Raw genomic sequence first — 18,441 nt, 5'->3', positions numbered from 1 at the left:
TCAGGTTTAGGGCTAACAGCTCTTTAAGAGTCACCTTGTTGGTGCAAACATACAATTTTATGCCTTTGACATTAGTCTGCACATTTGGGAAGGGTTCTCAAACTCAGCTACATACCTCTGTTCTGATTCCTCTCTGCGTCGCCCTACAGGCGAGTCTTGTCCAGAAAACGGCCGCAGCCCAGGTTCTGTCTCCACGCAGCACAGCTCCCCACGTAGTGACTTCACGTATGGCAACAGCACCAGCACACCCCAGGCTCCCAACGCTGGCATGGGCAACACCGGTGCTACTTCAGACGGGATCTCGAACACACAACCAAGCGATGTCATAATCAGCCGAAAGGAGAGCGAGGGCTTCGGTTTCGTCATCATCAGCTCGCTCAACCGGCCTGAGGCGGCCACAACTAACAGTGAGTCCAGTGATTATTAAAGAGTCAAGTAGGTGCTTAAGCATCATCAGTCATTCTCTGCTTAGCATAACAACTGCTTCGAGTGCTAAACATTGTGGCAAAGCTCATAGATGCTTGTCAATAATCAGGTAGTCTCTTTATAGTGTGAAGAAAACTTATTGGTTAGGGTAGGCAAGGTCGCGGCTTGGTAAAAAGTGAAGCCCCTCTCATTCTAGCTCCTCAATTATACATGCCCTCCCACAGCACGTCAGTCACACACATATCTGGCGCACTGCTCTGAGCATCAGTGCATCGCCCACACACACATGAAGAAAAACTGGATGCCTTACGTAAGCCTGAGGTGAATAGCAAAATGAGAGAGGCAGAGACACGTTCAGTCAGTCAGGCAGTGAGTGGTGTGTGAGCACAGACTAGCGTAATCCTCCAATCTGCTGCCGAGCGCGTCTTTACCCGCTGTTGCGTGTGTGAATGCTCCAACAGCTGTGCCCCACAAAATTGGCCGCATCATCGAGGGCAGCCCGGCAGACCGCTGCGGGAAGCTGAAGGTGGGAGACAGGATACTGGCGGTGAACAACCAGTCCATCGTCAACATGCCGCACGCTGACATCGTTAAGCTGATCAAAGATGCAGGCCTTAGTGTCACCCTGAGGATCATACCACAGGAAGGTGAGACATGGACACACACGCACACAAAACACCTGCTGACGGTGATTCATGACAGATATTGAATTAGCTTTGTTAAATGAAAGCTGCAAAGCCTTGTGTCACATTCACAAGCCAGTCATACTCTGTTTTTATGACACCTCTGCATGCAGATGCTTGGAACAGAAGTGCACGTCTCTAACAATAACACTAATACAGAACACACTCCGGCTGTGTCACTGAGAAATGTGTTCCCTTCTCCCATTTACCAAGTGATTCTTTTCATTTGTTGCTTTTGAGAAAGATTTCAATTCAACAAGAGACTCTTAACTACTCACAATAAACTTGAATCACAGCAACCAAGGCTGCCGAGAAAGGATTTTCTTTTTGCATCACTTCCCACTGATATTCCACTGACATTTGTATTCCCATTAGTTTGAAATACCTGTAGATTTTTGACCACTGTTAGTGAGCCCAATAAGGGATGCACATTACAATGAGGAGTAAGCGAGACTCACTGATGATCAAAACCGGAAAAAAACACACACTTTCACCAAATGATTACACAATAGACTTTGATAAAGCCGCAGTTGTGTTGCTAGATAGATTTAAACCCATTGTACTTCTCCACTGCTGGCCAATCACAGCAAGAAGCAGCTGAGGATATTGTGTAGCCATAAAAATTGCCAACCCTGGCAGTAGTTGTGTTTTATTTAAAATAGAAAATAAAGGTCTACATATCAATATTTTTTATTAAGAATTATTCAAATCAAGAACACTTTCACCACCACCCAGCTTTAATCGGCCACTTGATTTTTTTTTCAGGCCATTGTTTCATTTCTGTCATAGTAAATAAAGTGAAGACTCAAATATGCCCTTAGGCATGTGGTGAAAACCTAAACAGGAATCTCCTTTTCCGCTCAGATTTAGCAGTTGAAAAGAAATAAATAGCGCCGTTACTCCAGCAGATCAACTTTATCAGAGGACAATAGGTTTGCTGTGCTGCCCTCAAGTGGCCAAGACAATCAAGTTATAGTGACAAGACAGCCTTAGCTGATACCTTATGGTTTGATTTTCTTACATCACATTCTGTTTTTCAGAGGTGAGCAATCCTCCATCAGCCCCCAGCTCGGAGAAGCAGAGCCCCATGGCTCACCAGCACAGCCCTAAGGCCCAGCTAAACACTGCAGCCTCCCTGTCTAACCAAGCAGTGACAGAACCGAGCCCCTCTGCCAGCCAGCCCAACCCCATGCCCCACCAGAGCCCTGTGACTCAGCTTCCTGCCCCGACACCTCAGACCTACACCCACGAGAGCAGGTAAGAGTCGGTTTACAAGCAGCTGCCTTGATTTTTTTTTTTTATGACGCAGTGAAGCATTTTTTATAGACTAGCTCTTTATCTGCCACTGGGGTGAAACACCATTCCTCTGGGAATAAAGGTACCCTGAGCGAGTCAGATATCTCCTTTCTCTTTCTCTTCACCTTGCCCGATCCTCTCTCTTCTCCCCTTTCAGTTTCTTTTTCCAGCTTCATCTTTGTCTCTCTTATTGTCCCTTCTCTTTGTTCATCTCTCACGCTCGCTCACTATTTTGTTGTATAACATCACTTAACTCTTATGGAGTGCTAAATTATTTACATAAATTGCTTCTTTATCGAGATCTGTTGAATATTTTACCAAGAACTACAGGGGTCCCAAAATTTACAGCCTCATTTCCTTTCCCTCTGCTTTACACAGTATTCAGATATCTTTGCACTCATCAGCGTGAGAGAGAGTTTGTTTTTATTATAAACATTTTATGTGATGTTTAATTTCCTCACTTAAGTTGTGTTTAATGGTTGTTATTTCAAAACTAAAAACAAGCCATTTCTGTCAGCGCCGGATGACCCAGCAGTTTGTTAGAGATGGGGTTTCTTTTTTTGTTTGCTAAGCACGCTGAAAGATAACACGAGTAATCTTCCATGTCCAAAGGTGGTGATGACAGCTGTAGGAATCCCCCCTGGAAGTTCCTCCTTCATTCTCATTGGTCTGTTAGTTACAGGTCTGAGGTGAAGGCGAGGCAAGATGTTAAACCAGACATCCGACAGCCACCATTCACAGACTACCGACAGCCGCCGGTGGACTACCGGCACCCTCCCGTGGCAGACTACCGGCAGCCACCCACGTTGGATTACAGACACCCGCCTCTGCTGGACTATCGACAGCTAGCCACAGATGCTAGACAATTTGCCATCCCAGAGTACCGAATGCCACCAGTTCAAGTAAGGAAGGACTTTGCCTTGAGGATGAGAGTGACTCATCCTTCAACAGACTCTTTTCTGAAGGTCAAATCATACAGGATTGTCAATATGAACATTGATATTTGAAATCTAGGACATAATCATATCATATCAGTCCCCTACAGCTTTACGGAGCCTTTTTAGTATCTGTTAACTCTTTTTTTTTAAATTTTATCTCTGCTATCTGTGCACAAATCCAATTAAGAGCCAGACATGAGTTGGTGAAAACCTAAAACTGAGCACAGCGTTGGTTCAGGCAGGTCACAAAGTTGAGCTCAGCCTGCAATCCTGCATGATCAGCTGATGACAGCTGAGCTCAGTGCCAGCTTACAGGAGCTAATGGCTCAGCTGGTACCCCTGTACACATCCAACTGACAAATCTTAGGCCTGCCTACAGATGCAAGTCATTTTGCGGCACACTTACAACACAGCTCCTACTTTTCATGCTGCATATCGGTTCTCTGTGCTCTGTTATGTATGGACTGTCTTCCTGCTGCTGTTTGCACTAATACAAACTCCTCCATAGAAGGGAAACGGGCTCCCAGCACAGAGCTGTACCACCACTTATAAATTATTGCAGGTGTAAAGAAACCTTCCTTCTCCTTACTAAGCAGGTTAAAGGAGAGCGATAAATGGACTTAAAGTTGTATGGTGGTCGTAAATATGACAAAAAATTGCCAATATTTCACCAATGATATTTTGGATGTGTAAATAAGAAACTACTTCCTAACAAGTAAACTTAAAGTTTGAGCTGTATATCAACCTTGTGTTCACAGCTCAGCTGCCAGTGGCCAATAAATGTATAAATACTTCTAAATTTGGTTGATGATCAGGGACATGTGGGTATTTGCTGAGAGGAACATTTTAAAGTTACAAATTTAGGGTCTAAAATAATGTTTTAGGGCTCACATGGTGAAAAAGCTGTTACGTGGCACTGAATTGCCTCAAACATATTTTCATTGCACAGTCTCTTGTACAATAATGTAGTAAAATATATTTCCAGAGAGATTGTTTTTCTATTATATTCTAAGCTTATTTCTAGATATTTTGAGTTTTTGTATAAACCCTTTGTTTTTCTATTTAAAGCTGGTTTTGTCTGTCAAAGTAAATGCTGTGTTATTTCTCAAAACCTCATGTATTGAAGCTAAACTTTTGGACTTATTAGCACCTCGCCCATTGCTTTTGCTCCGTTCTCCTTCAAAAAAACTATTATTGGAGACAATTTTCTGCAGTCATAGTCTGTTTTGTGCTCGAGTACGACTGCATCTGATCATGCGTGATCTCTGCTTGTCTCAGCTTACACAGGACTTCGACTTCTTCACAGTGGAGCTGGAGAAGAGCGTGAAGGGCTTCGGTTTTAGCATCCGTGGAGGGCGGGAGTACAAAATGGACCTCTTTGTCCTACGACTCGCAGAGGATGGGCCGGCCATTCGCAACGGGAGGATGAGGGTAGGGTTTCATGACATCATTTCCTTTAAGAAAGCGATTACCCCATCGTTAAAAGTTAAGCTGTTTTCAATCTTTGCTGCATTACACGGTGTTGTCTGTAATTGTCTGATGTTATCAGCGCTGCAACTGCAACTTTTTTTTGTGCCAGCTAAGAAATAATCTGTCAAAATAACTTATGTATGAGATGGTTTGTCCTTCTGATGCTGATCGCAAGTTTGCCTCCTCCCAAATTCCCAAAACTTAACTTCTTCCTTTTGTTTAGCATCAGGTGATATTCAGCAGGTTAAAGACAGATTTAATCATTTAATGGGGCCATCATGATGTCATGTGTTTGATGGTCTCCACAGCTACACAGTTATCCTTTTAGCTAAAAAAACAAAGCAGCACACACATTTTCTGAATTACATATATATATGTAATAACAATAAATCCAGTGGAAATGAAAATAAAACCCTTCCACTTCCCCAGCAGCTTTTCTGTCTTTGACGTTTCCCTCAGTCCTGTTTTCTTTTTCTTGCATGTCCTCCGATTTTTACGTCTGCGGCTGTTAGCCTCAGTATGCACTACAGTGCTTATCTGTAATGAACCTGTCAAAGATAATGGTGTAAAATGCCCCTGAGGGAGATATTACTTTTCCTTTTCTGTGTTGTAATCGTTGTAGTCCAGTGGCTCCAGACGGACGTGGAAAAGGAAGCAGGAATACTTGTGGAGCTCTACTTAAAATCAGTAAACAAACTGCTGTGAAGTAGTGATAGTTTCTTTTTAAGTATTTAGTATTAAACAAAGAAAGTGAGAAAGAAAAAGTCAAACTGATTACCAGTAAAGTTTCTGGACATAAAAAAACGCCTATGACAGGTTTCATGTTGTACCAATTGTAGCAGTCTACTACAGTAAGTTACATTTTAAGTTGGAAAGAGCTGCATTCAGTTCTCATTAAACATGGAAGTAACTAACACATTAGTTTAGAGTGCTTTGTTGAAGCCTCAAGTTGAGCATTTTGAAGTAGATGTGGACGAGTGACGTGTGGATCTGACAAACAAAAAAAAAGGACAAGTTCACATGAATAAGTGAGAAGGTAGGCGCGCCCTACAGCAAACCCTGGTTTGATTGATTTTTTTGACTCTAACTGGAGCCACGCTTTGCACAATTAAATGTGTTTATTAAATACTCAAAACAAAAACAATGCCATGTTCAAAGTCATTTAAATTCCCTTTCTTGCCCATTCTGATGACCATTCAAGCAGGTTGCCTTGATCGTGTCTGCATACCTCAGTACACTGAGTCGGTGCCATGTGATTGGCTGATTCGATATTTCGGTTAAAACGCAGTTGAACAGGTGTACATAATAAACTGGTTAGTTTCAGTTGTTACCAAATAAAGCAAAATATAAAATGTACAAAACAGAAGTTTTACAAACACGTGGGCACCTATGCGGTCACCCTCTCGGGTTAATTTTGAACTGTAAAGTTTTATTTTGTGTCCTAATGACATGTAAAATAAGTAAATAAAGCCAATGCCCCAGGATTTTACTTAAGTAGACGCATGTATGCGCTTCATATTTGTCACCGTTGATTGATCAAACAGTGTAAGCCGTGTGATCCCTCCTCCAGCAATCCACGATCCACACCGCTGCATGTGGCGAGGAATCAATCTGCATTTAACTTAAGCAAATGCGAGACAGTAGTTAAAAAGCATGGCTGTCACTGTGGATTTGAGTAGCGCTTTAACATACTCAGGTGTGGAAACCAAAAAGCCCACATGCTCTGTGACTCCCTGCAGTCACTCTGACATTTTGAGTTTGAGCCAAGTAGTTTCTACTCAACAGGCTCTTAAAAAGGAGGAAAAAAACCCTCTTGCGAACAAAATAATCAGCAACAAGGAGCGCTTACAATTTCTAACAGGTTTGTTTTTTTTAGGTTAAATGTCACTGTAGATGCTGTTAAGAAAATTGTATGAAGTGATTGATTTTTACCGATAATCATTCAGCACATTTAATTACTTCTCCGAGCTTCGCTCCCAACTCCTGCTTTTTGAGCTCACGTGCTGTCCATTCAGCTTTCTTTCCCTCTTTATTAAAGATGAAAATGGAGATCACTCTCTGCTGCTGTTAGGGGCTGAGGATTAATGAGAACAGTCTTGGCTTCCACCTCTTCAGACCACTGTAATGACACGTAATGACTCCCCCTCTCTTGACTCTAGTCCACTCCTAACTTTAAAATTACCCTCCTACCATTACTGGGAGACTTCTCCATTTGTTAGTGTAATTGGCTCAGCATGTTTTGTCCTGTTCCTCATGATTTCTCCCATTAGTGAACCTCAGGGCCCTCACATGAAGGGCTTTGAAGTGTTTCATATTTGAGCCATCCTCACATACACCAAGGAGTGGTCACATAAAGAAGGGATAGGCCTGGGAATATTAACTTTAGGTTTTAGCTGAGCTGCTGCTGTTATGATTATTTTATACACTTAACAACCAGTGTATTATGTATTCCTCTTCAACTGCTCATTAACACCTCATTAACACAAATATCTAAACAACCAATCAGATAGCAGCAGCCCAATGCATGTAGTTATATAGACATGATCAAAACAAGTCTTGGTTCTAGCTCCTGCTGCTGCTGGTGGTGGTGGTGTAATGACCATAGTGTCCCCAGCAGTAACCAGATGACACACCATGTCACAAAGCTCAAATCATCTCAAACTGGTTTCTTGAATAGGAAACTGTACTCAAATGGCCTCCCCAGGCACCAGATCTCAAGCGACTATAGCACCTTTGGATGTAGTGGAACGGGAAAGTCTTAATAAGGATCAAAATCTGTGGAGAATGTTTCCAATACCTTGAAACAGCTCTGAAGGCAAAAGTTCAGAAATCCAATCCAGTACTATTAAGGCGTAACTAATAAAGGGGCCAGTGATTGTAAATCTGTATTGATCCTTATAAACTCACAAGGAAACATTTCATACAAATAGCAAGGGTCATCTAATCATTTAGATTTATCTGCTCCATTCTTACTGCTTTGTTTTGGATTGATTGAGGGCAGTTTGGTTTTCCCTTCAGTGGTTATTGAGCTTTATTGATACTCCGTCTAATCGATGCACACAGCTTCAGACTTGTTCCAGTGGTTGCTGTATTTGGCTGTTCTGAATACAGCCAGCAAAGTATTTATCGATCACAGAACAAAGCTGCCCTAAGTTCATGGCTGAAAAAATACTTCTTCTTTCTTTCAAACAGAAGCAGGTTGACAGTTTCTAGACTGCGTTTGATTTATTCAATTATATTATAGGTGTAGTTGTTACCTTTGTGAGGCCTATGTCTTCAAGCCTACCACTACATTGTTTGATGACTGTAACTAATTTAATGTTCTATGTAATTTTGTTACATTGGTACAATGCAAAATGTTTAATTTAATGGAATCTGATCAAATCAGATTTACTTCACTGATATACATTTAGTTTATACAAAGCACATTTTTCAATGACAAATCATTTCAATGAATGCCTTTGATTTTATATGTTTCAGTTGCATTTTACTCTAAATTACTGCTTCATGTTTATTGATGTTGAAGAGTCATTTCCGAGTGTATGTCATGAAGAAAAATTAAATGACTTGTAAAACATTGGAAGAAGACAAAAAAGGGCATGATCTGAAAGCAAGGATGGAAAATAAATGCTGTGTATGAATGTTCTGGTCTGTTGCACAGCAAAGATGATGCAAACAATTTAATAACAAGAGACCAAGCAACCCCAAAAGTAGAAAAATAGGGCTATATATCAGACTTGCTTTTTGGTGGCTTACAGTTACACACATGACACATCACTGATGTATCCCTAAATTGTCACTAATCAAATAAAGGCAAAAATGCCTAAAAGCACTATTTAAAAACCATCCATACGTTTAGTCTAAAGCAAATAAACCCCAGTCTACAATCCAGACAGATTTTGCTTAGCTTTGGTTTAGATTTAGCATGTGACCAAAAGCTGTAAGCATATTGTTATACCTAAAATGTCTTATTGATTTGACCTTGCAAGGAAAGTACAAACAGACTTCTCAGCTTCTTTCTTTGTTTTCTTTGCAAACCTCCTGACATGCAGGTTGGGGACCAGATCATTGAGATCAATGGAGAGAGCACTCGGGACATGACCCATGCTAGGGCTATCGAGCTCATCAAGTCTGGGGGCAGGCGGGTTCGTCTCCTCCTAAAGAGGGGTACAGGGCAGGTCCCAGAGTACGGTAAGGTTCTAGACTTTAAATTATTTGTCTCTCAGATCATTTCTTTCTTAACACGTAGTATTTTTTTCACTGTTAATCTAGCATCACATCGACTCTTAGTAATATTAATCTGACATGCATTTTTATTCATATTGTATCTTCTGCCTCTGTAGCCGTCATCCTTTTGTATTTAATCTCTTAGTTCTGTATTTCACTGTTGCTGTAAACTAATTGTCTCTTCTGTCTTAACTAACACTAGTTTATCTTCTGTCCATTTCAGTGATCTATCACTAATTGATTGGTCTAGGTTGTTACTTCCCCTTCTATAGGAATGGTATCTTCCAGTCTCTCCATGTGCATGAAAAGTGACAAGCATGGCTCCCCCTATTTCTTCCTAACGGGCCACTCTAAAGACACGGTTTGTGACCATACGAATGTTTCTTTCTCTTCACTTAACCCTGGCTTTCTGTGCTTTGGTATTGTGCGTTGTTTTCACATCAAAACTTGTTTTATAACTTTGAAAAGCCCCAAACTCTTGAAGATTTTTCTTTTCTTTTCTGTTTTTTTGCTCCAGGAGTAATCAACAAAAATCACACCAAGCTGCAGGAGGTTCTAAAATTAGTGAACATAACTCTGTTCCTGACTGAAAGATAAATCAGCCACCAACAGCTACCTATGGGCTCAAAAATAAAGCTATATGAGCGTGCATCCTGAGCCAGCCAGGGGAAATGAACGTGAAATATTACAGCAGATTATTTACCCAGTAAAGTTTCAGCGCAGCATGAATTGAGCCTGGAAGGGGACATTTATTTGTATGACACTGCGGGCAGTAAAACTCCAATGCGTCACTCACTCCTGTGGCTTCTGCGTCAGCATGATGCTCACTTATCTGTTAACCCCCCTCTCTGTGAGGCTTATTCATCAACAACTGGCCTTGGTGGTCACCCCTGTCGCTCCCCCATGTCTGCCCTTCTCTGTTAGTCCCCTTCCAGCCCAGGTTTTAATCTCTCTGTGTGGAGAGCTTTTTTTAATACTTGCCTTGAGCTACAATCTTGAAACATGCACACAAGGAGTCCCGGTGTGGTCAGCCAGACAACACGGCACCCTATCTGTAGATAGCTACTGTTATCCAAGTTCCCCTGCAGCCTAGAAGCGACATTTTTTAACCCACATGGCCTAATCTGCGTGGGTTTGATTCAGCATTTAATCATTCCTAGTTTACAAGCAATTTATTTGCATACTGGAAGGTTATTCAAATCACGCGCTGTGATTAATTTGCCTGTTTAAAGCATTAGCATACTAATGTTCAAAGGAGCGAGCTATTTTTGTTTCGGGTTGCTGTGAGATTTTTAAGGGTTATGCAAAATAAAGCACCAAAAATCAAGAGTATAAACTGTGTGATGTAGCTGTGAGTATGAGCACAAATGTTATTTTGTGTTCATCTGCGTGGCGTTGAGATATTTTGTGCGCCCTTTCTAAGGGTATGCGTTTATCAAATTTATCAAAACTTACACTTAAGCTTGCTACTTAGGTGGTCAAAGTTATTTGCTACTTTTAGTAAAGAAACATGAAAGCAAACTATGTAAAAACTGTTTCAGGGAGAAAAGACCAGAAAGTTAATAGCACTTAGTATCAGCATGTTTCTGTTCAAAACTTTTCTTCTGTTTTGCGTAGTAATTTTCTCCTAAAAGCTTTTTGTCAGAAACAGAAATCAGTTCAGATACAGTTTTTGTATGCTGAGTAATACGTCCTGTGTAACTGCTGTAAACCCTCACACTAACTGCTCGGCACTAAACTGTAGACCTCAGCATTATATTTTGCTTCCAAGGACCCAGATGTTTAAAGTGGTCTTGAGCAGTAGTTCTCCGCTTTCTAAAGGTCTTTTTTCATTCATTTTCATTCCCGTCCTTTCAGGGGAATGTTTTTTTTTGTTTGACTCATTCTAGCATTAAAAGGCATCTAACTCAAGGGATGAATCAGTGTTGTGTCTACACAGAACAGACTTTGTGAAGATCCAGTTTTAAATTGTAACTTTTGTTACTACCGGCCTGTCAGAAAAACATGATTTGTTGCAATTTCTTCAGCTAAATCTACCAAAACAAAAAGCCAAAATACCACAATTTGACAGGCATAAAACTGTAATACAAGGTTCAAACTTGGCATATTTCTGCGTGGTGTGCAGCGTATTCTTAAAAGATTTGAGGAAACTGGACAAGTCCAGGACAAAAGAATAAATGGCACGCTTAAAAAACTGTCTACAGTAGAAGTCTGTAAAATACATTGCAGGCTCTGTCATGTATTTTTAAGTTGGTATTTTTGTATGTATTTGGTATTTCCCCATTGCATTCCTCCCCTATTTATTTCACCCCAAAATCTTTTGTAAACACGAAAAATGTGTGGAAGTGTGAGTACTGTCACTGAAAGTGTTTTTAAATACATTTATTAATGAATTATAGTTTTTGTGAGTCAGAGAAGTGATCTTTGGCAGTATCTGACCTCTATCTGATTCTGCTCTTGCTAAACGGTTAAAAATAAGCTTTTCAGATGATTTTGATAAGCACAGATCTAGGTATTTATTTTGTAATGTGCTAAAGTGACTCCGCTGAAATTTAGGGAGATTAAGTGATCCGACATCATAACCAGCATACTGTAGGTAAAACACTGTGAAGCTCCAGTTTGCTCAGAAATGACCTCCTGCTCGTCCTGCATTCAAAATGCTCCAGAGCTTCTTATAATTGGGCCTCATGGCGCCGGTGTAGCAAGCCTAGCCTCTGCCCCCTGCCTAGACCACTGAAAATGACTGATGGCCCAGGGACTGAGGCTCATCGGTGCGGAAACAGAAGCTAACAGTCTGTGAGAGTGGAGAGTTGTGGAGGAATGCACCGCAGATTCAATGCGGAAGCTACACCGATACCGAGTTCCTCCAGCTTTAGAGAAAAAGAGAGAGGCACTCTGCCCCTATGGTTTTCATTCTCACTAAAGCACCACCCTATTGGACACATCATCCATTTCATTAAACCTGTTTTCGATTTTCCGCCAACATTTTAGGTTGGCCAAGGCCTTTAAGAGAGTTATGGGAGGCAGATGGATGTTGTCTAAAAGTAGAGTTGCCCTGTGACACGTCTGAAAGTAGGTTATCGTCCTGTTCTGATATTTACCTCAGTGCTTCCAGCTTGTAGAATAGGCATGATTGCTGTAATGATTGGAGTTTATTTTTTTTAATGTTTTTGGGTGAGTGGTGTTGTTATGTTGTTATTGACTGCATCCATATGCATTCCAGACAATGCCGCCCCATGGGATGGTCGCCCTTCAGCCTCCCCAAGCCTGTCGGAAATAGCCCCTCCTATCGAAAGCCTTTCCATGTCATCGCCTTCATCTCATCTAGCCCCAGCCCCCGACCTTCCTCATCTGCCACCTCAGGATGTCCATCGAGACCCGGTGGCACGAGACAGCAGGACGGAGCATTCGAAGAGCCCCCAGAAAGCCGAGCTGCTAAACCCAGACCCAATCGGCCACGCGAGGAGAGCGGCTGCGACCAGCGGGAGCAGCAGAGCTAAGAAGGAGGGTGGCAGGTCCACCCACAAGGGCCTCAGGATGCAGCCAACTCCTGATGGGGAAGGGGGCAAGGACGGGCAGAGCGGAGAGCCTAAACCTTCCAGAAGCAACAGAGGAAGGTCCAAGGAGAGAAATACTAGGGACAATAGAGAGTCCACTCACTCTCCTAGCAGCTCTAAGCTCCCACACATTAACGGGAACAGCAGGGAAGATGTAGAGCGCTGGAGTGGAGCAAAGCAGGGGGAGCTGGAGCAGAGCAAGCCAAGGCCCAGGGAACTAGAAAGGGGCCAGGGAGAGAGCTGGCCTAGCCTACCCAACAAGAGCACCAGCAGCAGCAGCAGCATCGCAGCGGGGAGGAAGGCCACAGTCTCTCCTGGACCTTGGAAGATCCCTGGATCAGACAAGCTGCCCAGCACCCTGCGCACAGGCACGTCCACTCTGAGCAGATAACCCCGCAGCTTCAGCAGAAAGCAGTGGCCACACTCATCTGAACTAAACCACCCCATCTGGATGAAAGTACCATTCTCACTCCCTCCTGTGCTCCTGCATCCCCTCATCGACCTGTTCTCCCATACAGTCAAAACCAAGAGGAGGGGGGCAGGGTGATCTGGACCACGTGTTTTTAAAGTTTTATTTATGGAACTGTATTTTAAATTATTTTGGAGAAACATATTTTACACCTACCACCTTAAGAACTGGAAAATCATCCAAGTTAACACACACACACAAAAGAAGAGCAAATAGAGTCTTTGTGTAGCGTGGTGGGAATCATTTGTGGAGTAAATGAATTTTGAAGACCTCTATTTTGCTGAACTGGGGGGGGGGGTGTGCAAACATGCAAATATAAACAACATAGCAGGAAGTAAATGTCGGATGGATTTTTTTATATATATCTACACAGTGGAGTCTATTTTATGAAAAGGAATGTTTAACGGATGTTTTTGAGGAGAGTGAATGGATCAAAGAGCGACCGCAGAAATGAAATCGACTCATCAGCAGAAACTTTGCCTTAACAGAGACTGTATTGGGCCTGAACCTGTCTTGAATAATCTATCAGATGATTATAGACATAGATATATTATAACGAATATGAATATGTGGGAACATTTTGTAAATAAGATCATCTTTAAGTGAACATATAGAAATTCTAGTCTACAAATAAATGAGCGAAGCAGCACGACATGCCCCGGATCTTTAGGTAGCTCCTTGCTCCTGCACACTCCTGTTCCGCCCTGCGATCACAGGTCTGGGTCTCAGCAAGCCTGCTGCGATCGACTGCACGGCCTGTTTGAATCACTCGGGCTTCAGTGGGAGTGTCTCTTCAATCTATTTTCCTTTCTTCTGTGCTTAACGATCAAAGCAATCTGCGACAGCGGTGTCCTGTCGGACACTGAGAGAAGGAGCTTGTGTGATACCAACGAAGGGGCAGAGTGCCTTAGACTGAGGACAAAAGGTTCAACCGCGAAAATACTGCAGAGGGTTCAACAGAGGCTGCTATACAACACCCACTCTACAGATATAAATATAAACTGCATTTCTTTAGTGTGACACGGTGAAATATATAATTTATTTCACAAGCTTATGTATGAAAATGAGTCCATTAGCGGAGGTATCCACGGTCCCTTTTTATTTGTGGTTCATCTCGGGTCATGATGCTTTTCATTACTGATTTCTTAATGAGGTCTGACACCAGTAATTTCCATGAAGAATTGCTTATATGAGATTGTGTAATCAAACGTCGCCACATGGCAGACAGAGCTTTGCACCCTAAACCAAACCAAATTAATAAAATCTGATATTAATTCAGTAGAGAATCAATCTCACCTTCTCAGAAGCTCGCTTGCGTAACAATCTGCATCTCGAAGGAAGGACTGAATGCTCATGTGAACGTGACACTTTGTCAGCTGCTGAATTAAATTTCTTTTAAGAGATTCTGTCTACACTGTGTGATATTGAGACATATATATCCATGCCAAAGCTCTTTTGAGGGTTCCTGTTTTTTTTTTTTAAGCATTCCTGCCCAAGAATCTGACTGACTTTGAAGGCAACGCTTGTATTTCTATACATCAAGCTCGTAACTAGCTAAGCCCTGCCGCCTTTGGTAACTGCCACAGTTCCTGTCAAGCTTTCTATTCTTGCACAATGTTTGATAAAACGGTGACGCTAAGACTTCAAACGGCGCGTTCTTGATTACAGGCAGAGGTACTTGAAAGCAGCTTGACATTTAATGTCACAGGAGGGAAAGATTTTTAGGATGAAGACTGTCAGGTGAAGTTGGACAAAATGTCTCATCTGTCTCAGATAGCATTGCCTGAGGTTGCTGGAACATAAACTACACAAAAATACAAAAGTTACGCTGATACTAATAAAGAGCGTTGGGGAAACTTAATCGAATTAGTAATTTTACAAAACAAACCTGTAAAAAGACAGAAGAGGTAACCTAGTAACCTTTGCAGCGTGCAATGCTGCTCCTTTATGTTTGCTGACTGTCTCGGTTTTCATATAAGGTGTAATGATGAGTAAGAAAATAAAATTTGATAAAAGTCCGTTCAATTTTTTTTTTTACACAGTATTAATATTACTAAAATGTTTCAAAAGAAAAAGCTACTGCACTGAGGTCAAATATGCATATGCTATATGTGTGTGTAAAAAGCTATTTGCTAGCCTGTTAGCCACAACAGCATTAAAGTCATAATACCAGTATGTCAGTGTTATGTTCAGATAGCTGCACACTCATAAAGTGGCCAGAAAAAAATGTACTGGAGTCTAAAAATAAGCAACGGTAGCTGGTATTCAGTAGATTACAGTAAAAAAAAGCTAAAAAAGTCCCCTCTTTCCTTTTGACAATAAAAACATCTTGGTTTATTTCCAGACTGCAATAAATTCCCATTTTAAATTGTGCATGCATAAAAGTGTCATCCACACTTTTGTAGTCTGGAGAGGTGTTCAGTGTGGGTCTTAAATGTGAGGCTAGTGCGCAGCCAAAGCCGTCACTTTTTATAACAATCAACAATTCAGTTTTATTTTTCATTTTAAGTTATAACTAAAGTAAGACTAACGTTAATCCTAATCTTGAGTTAATAAATTAATAAAATCTCAAGATACCTCCATCAAAATATTCAGAAAAGACCTTTGAATTAAAAGATCGGTAATACTAAATGAAACAGAAAAGCCCAACAAAATAACCAAAATCCCTGTGATAAACCCACAGACTGTGACAGAAAAATGGGTGGGACTATTTCATTGCCTTTAAGGAACATTTATTTGTAGTTTCTGTAGTGAAAAACCCTCATGTAATTGATTACATGAATCACTGCATCAAAACAAATGTTCAACTGCCAGCAAGCTATAATAATAAAAGAATGTTAAAAATACTAATTTAGTTACATGTAGTTCTCTGTTCCCCAACACTGTAAGTCACCCTGCAAAGGATTACAGATAAAGCATTAATTCCTTTTGCTATTGTTTTTATCTTTGAGGCTAAATAACTGCGCAGAGATATCACCCACCCTTAAACGTGCCAAACAGTAAGCACACCACACAGACACAGACATGAATCCAAAGCTTGACAGGGCTGCAGTGCATTCTTTGAGTCACTGAATGGCTGTTGAATGGGAGGAATCTAGCAAACGGTTAATTTTGAGTATTTTTCTCTGAATGAGAATCAAAGAGCCTAAGAAAAAAACAAAAAACCTCCTTTCCTTCTTCTGCTGAGGGACATACTGATAGTGTTTGAGTGAGCAAAGGGACACAAGTCATTATGTTTGCCGTTGTAATCCGTAATTACACACGCACTAAGCAGACTGACTTAAAAACACAATCCAACACAGAGGGTTTGAAATGGGAGGAATGAAGGAATCACCAGCCGGGAGCAAACAATTGAGCTTTTTCAGTCACTTGTAAAATGCCTCAGTTACACGCCGTCACATCACACCCATTTAGTTGGACTGCTCCTTTATTTTGTGACTTCAGATTTGAGCAGAAGCAGGGAAACGTGTGTCTTTTTTTGCTCTGCCTTTGCACAAATCACTGCTTTCCACATCTGAGCTGTCTCCATCGAGTCAAACTGTAAGTAGTTTTCTAGGGAAATTTAAAAAAGAAAAAAAAAACCTAGGGGTGTGTTAAAGTGTGTGTTTGAGAACAACAAAGACACGCTTTCGCACCACAATATAAACCCCGACACCCTGAGCGGCTCGGTATCACTGTGTAGTGTAATAGCAGTGTGTAGACCCTGAACAAATATCTCTATAAATATGACTCGGTGTACTATTGATGGTCACAAAGACTGTAAGTGGAGCAACTATTTTTATGAAATGCAACACTATGAATATATTAACTTTTGCAAAAATCTTGTTTACCTGTATGATATTCTGAAACGCTGTCAAAATAAACAAAACTCTTGACACAAGATGGGAAATTTCTTAGGATGTGCCGCTGTGTGAGTCCTTGTGGATGTATGGATGCTGTTTTTGTTTGCTCTGTTATGGCCACAGAGGTTTCCAAATGCAAGATTTGATTAATCAACAAATAAGTTTTATATGTAAAATATTTTTAAAAATTGCCCAAAAAGGAGAGGGGAGTCAAGCAGTTAAATAATGCATAAACCAAACCACTAAACAAAGGATAAAGTAGATATGAAGAGTATAAGAGATTCCGCTTTGCCTTAATTCTTAATGGCATGGATTCAACAAGGTGAAAGCATCACACAGTTGAATCTCCTGTTTCACCACATCCCAAAGGTGCCCTACCAGATTCACATCTGGTAACTATACAGGCAATTTGAGTACAATGAACTCATCACGTCATGTTCAAGAAACCATGCTCTGCACCATTACGTCAGTACTGCCAACCTGAACAGCTGATACAAGCCAAGATGTTTTCCCTGTTTTTGTGTTGTTTACCCAAAATTCTCATCCTTCATCCAAATGTACCGTCTGAAATTCAAACTTGGATCAGGAAAGATTTTTCCAATCTTGCCAATTGTAACTTGATTTCTTGTTCACCTGGTGTGATCTTCTGCTGTGGTATCCAATCTGCTTCGAGGCTCAATGTACCTTTGCTGTAATGAGTGGTTATGTGAGCTGAACAGGTCATCTTGACCACGTCTGCAGGACTAAATGAACTGATTTACTGCCATGTGACTGGTTGAATAGATGTTGTTAATGATCACCTGAATACACAGTGCTGAGCCCATCAGTTTACCAGAACACAAGTTCGCATGTGGAAATGTTCTTTAAAAAAAAAAAGAAGCTACATTTTCAGTGAAAAAGCTGCAGTTAGTGAATTTAAAGTAAACTATTTGAGTCTGCCCTGGTCTAAATCAGCTGACTAAGTGATTTATTACATCGAGTTCTAACTCAAACTGTAAATATAAAACAGCAGTTACTACCTTCACAGCTCTATCTGATACACATTAAAATTGTAAGTTTACAGTCTGCTATAAACCATGTATTCATTGTTTGTGTATCATTCATAAATTATTTAAGCAAACCGTTTTGTATTGATTTGCTCTATATTCTGCAGTCTGCCTCTGCTCAACTCTTGCCTATGAAGTGTCTCAGTTTGGCCACATGGAGGCGTCTGGTAACCAGATTGTAATCTAACAAAAAAACTACCGAAGGAAATAGTCTGGTGTTAATGATTTTAACTGTTCATGCTAATATTTTTGTTTTGTTTTTTAATTAGTGATTTACTTTCATATGCTGGAGAAAAAATGAAATAGAATCTGCTCCTTCTGTTCTCCGTGTGCACACTTGTCATGTCTTCACTAGAGGTCAGTGTAGGCCAAGCTTTCATTTTAAATGCTGCTTGGTTTCATAATTGTAATAACTTACATAAAGTTATTAGTCAGACATCTCCTCTTATAAAATGTTTAGAGGATTTCATCACCCAGTGGGATATTA

The 18,441-nt window shown here is 40.9% G+C and overlaps 1 protein-coding gene across 8 annotated transcripts in view; it reads left to right on the top strand.

Moving 5' to 3' along the window:
* magi2a (membrane associated guanylate kinase, WW and PDZ domain containing 2a) overlaps positions 1 to 16,946 on the top strand; it is a 244,159-nt gene extending 227,213 nt beyond the window's left edge. For 4 of the 8 annotated variants that reach the window (XM_042220472.1, XM_005923552.3, XM_014333968.2 and 1 more), the window contains 7 exons: positions 150 to 407; positions 888 to 1,073; positions 2,150 to 2,366; positions 3,082 to 3,307; positions 4,622 to 4,774; positions 8,866 to 9,004; positions 12,264 to 16,946. In XM_042220472.1, coding sequence (XP_042076406.1) covers positions 150 to 407; positions 888 to 1,073; positions 2,150 to 2,366; positions 3,082 to 3,307; positions 4,622 to 4,774; positions 8,866 to 9,004; positions 12,264 to 12,988 — 1,904 coding nt within the window. In that variant the 3' untranslated portion in view covers positions 12,989 to 16,946. The other 4 variants (XM_042220475.1, XM_042220476.1, XM_042220471.1 and 1 more) reach the window with 4 other exon arrangements.
* The last annotated feature ends 1,495 nt before the right edge of the window (positions 16,947 to 18,441 follow it).

This window comes from Haplochromis burtoni, unplaced genomic scaffold (assembly GCF_018398535.1).
Source record: "Haplochromis burtoni strain Fernald_Lab_line unplaced genomic scaffold, NCSU_Asbu1 Contig_49, whole genome shotgun sequence".
Classification (NCBI taxonomy): Eukaryota; Metazoa; Chordata; class Actinopteri; order Cichliformes; family Cichlidae; genus Haplochromis; species Haplochromis burtoni.
This window is presented reverse-complemented; position numbering and strand designations above follow the sequence as displayed.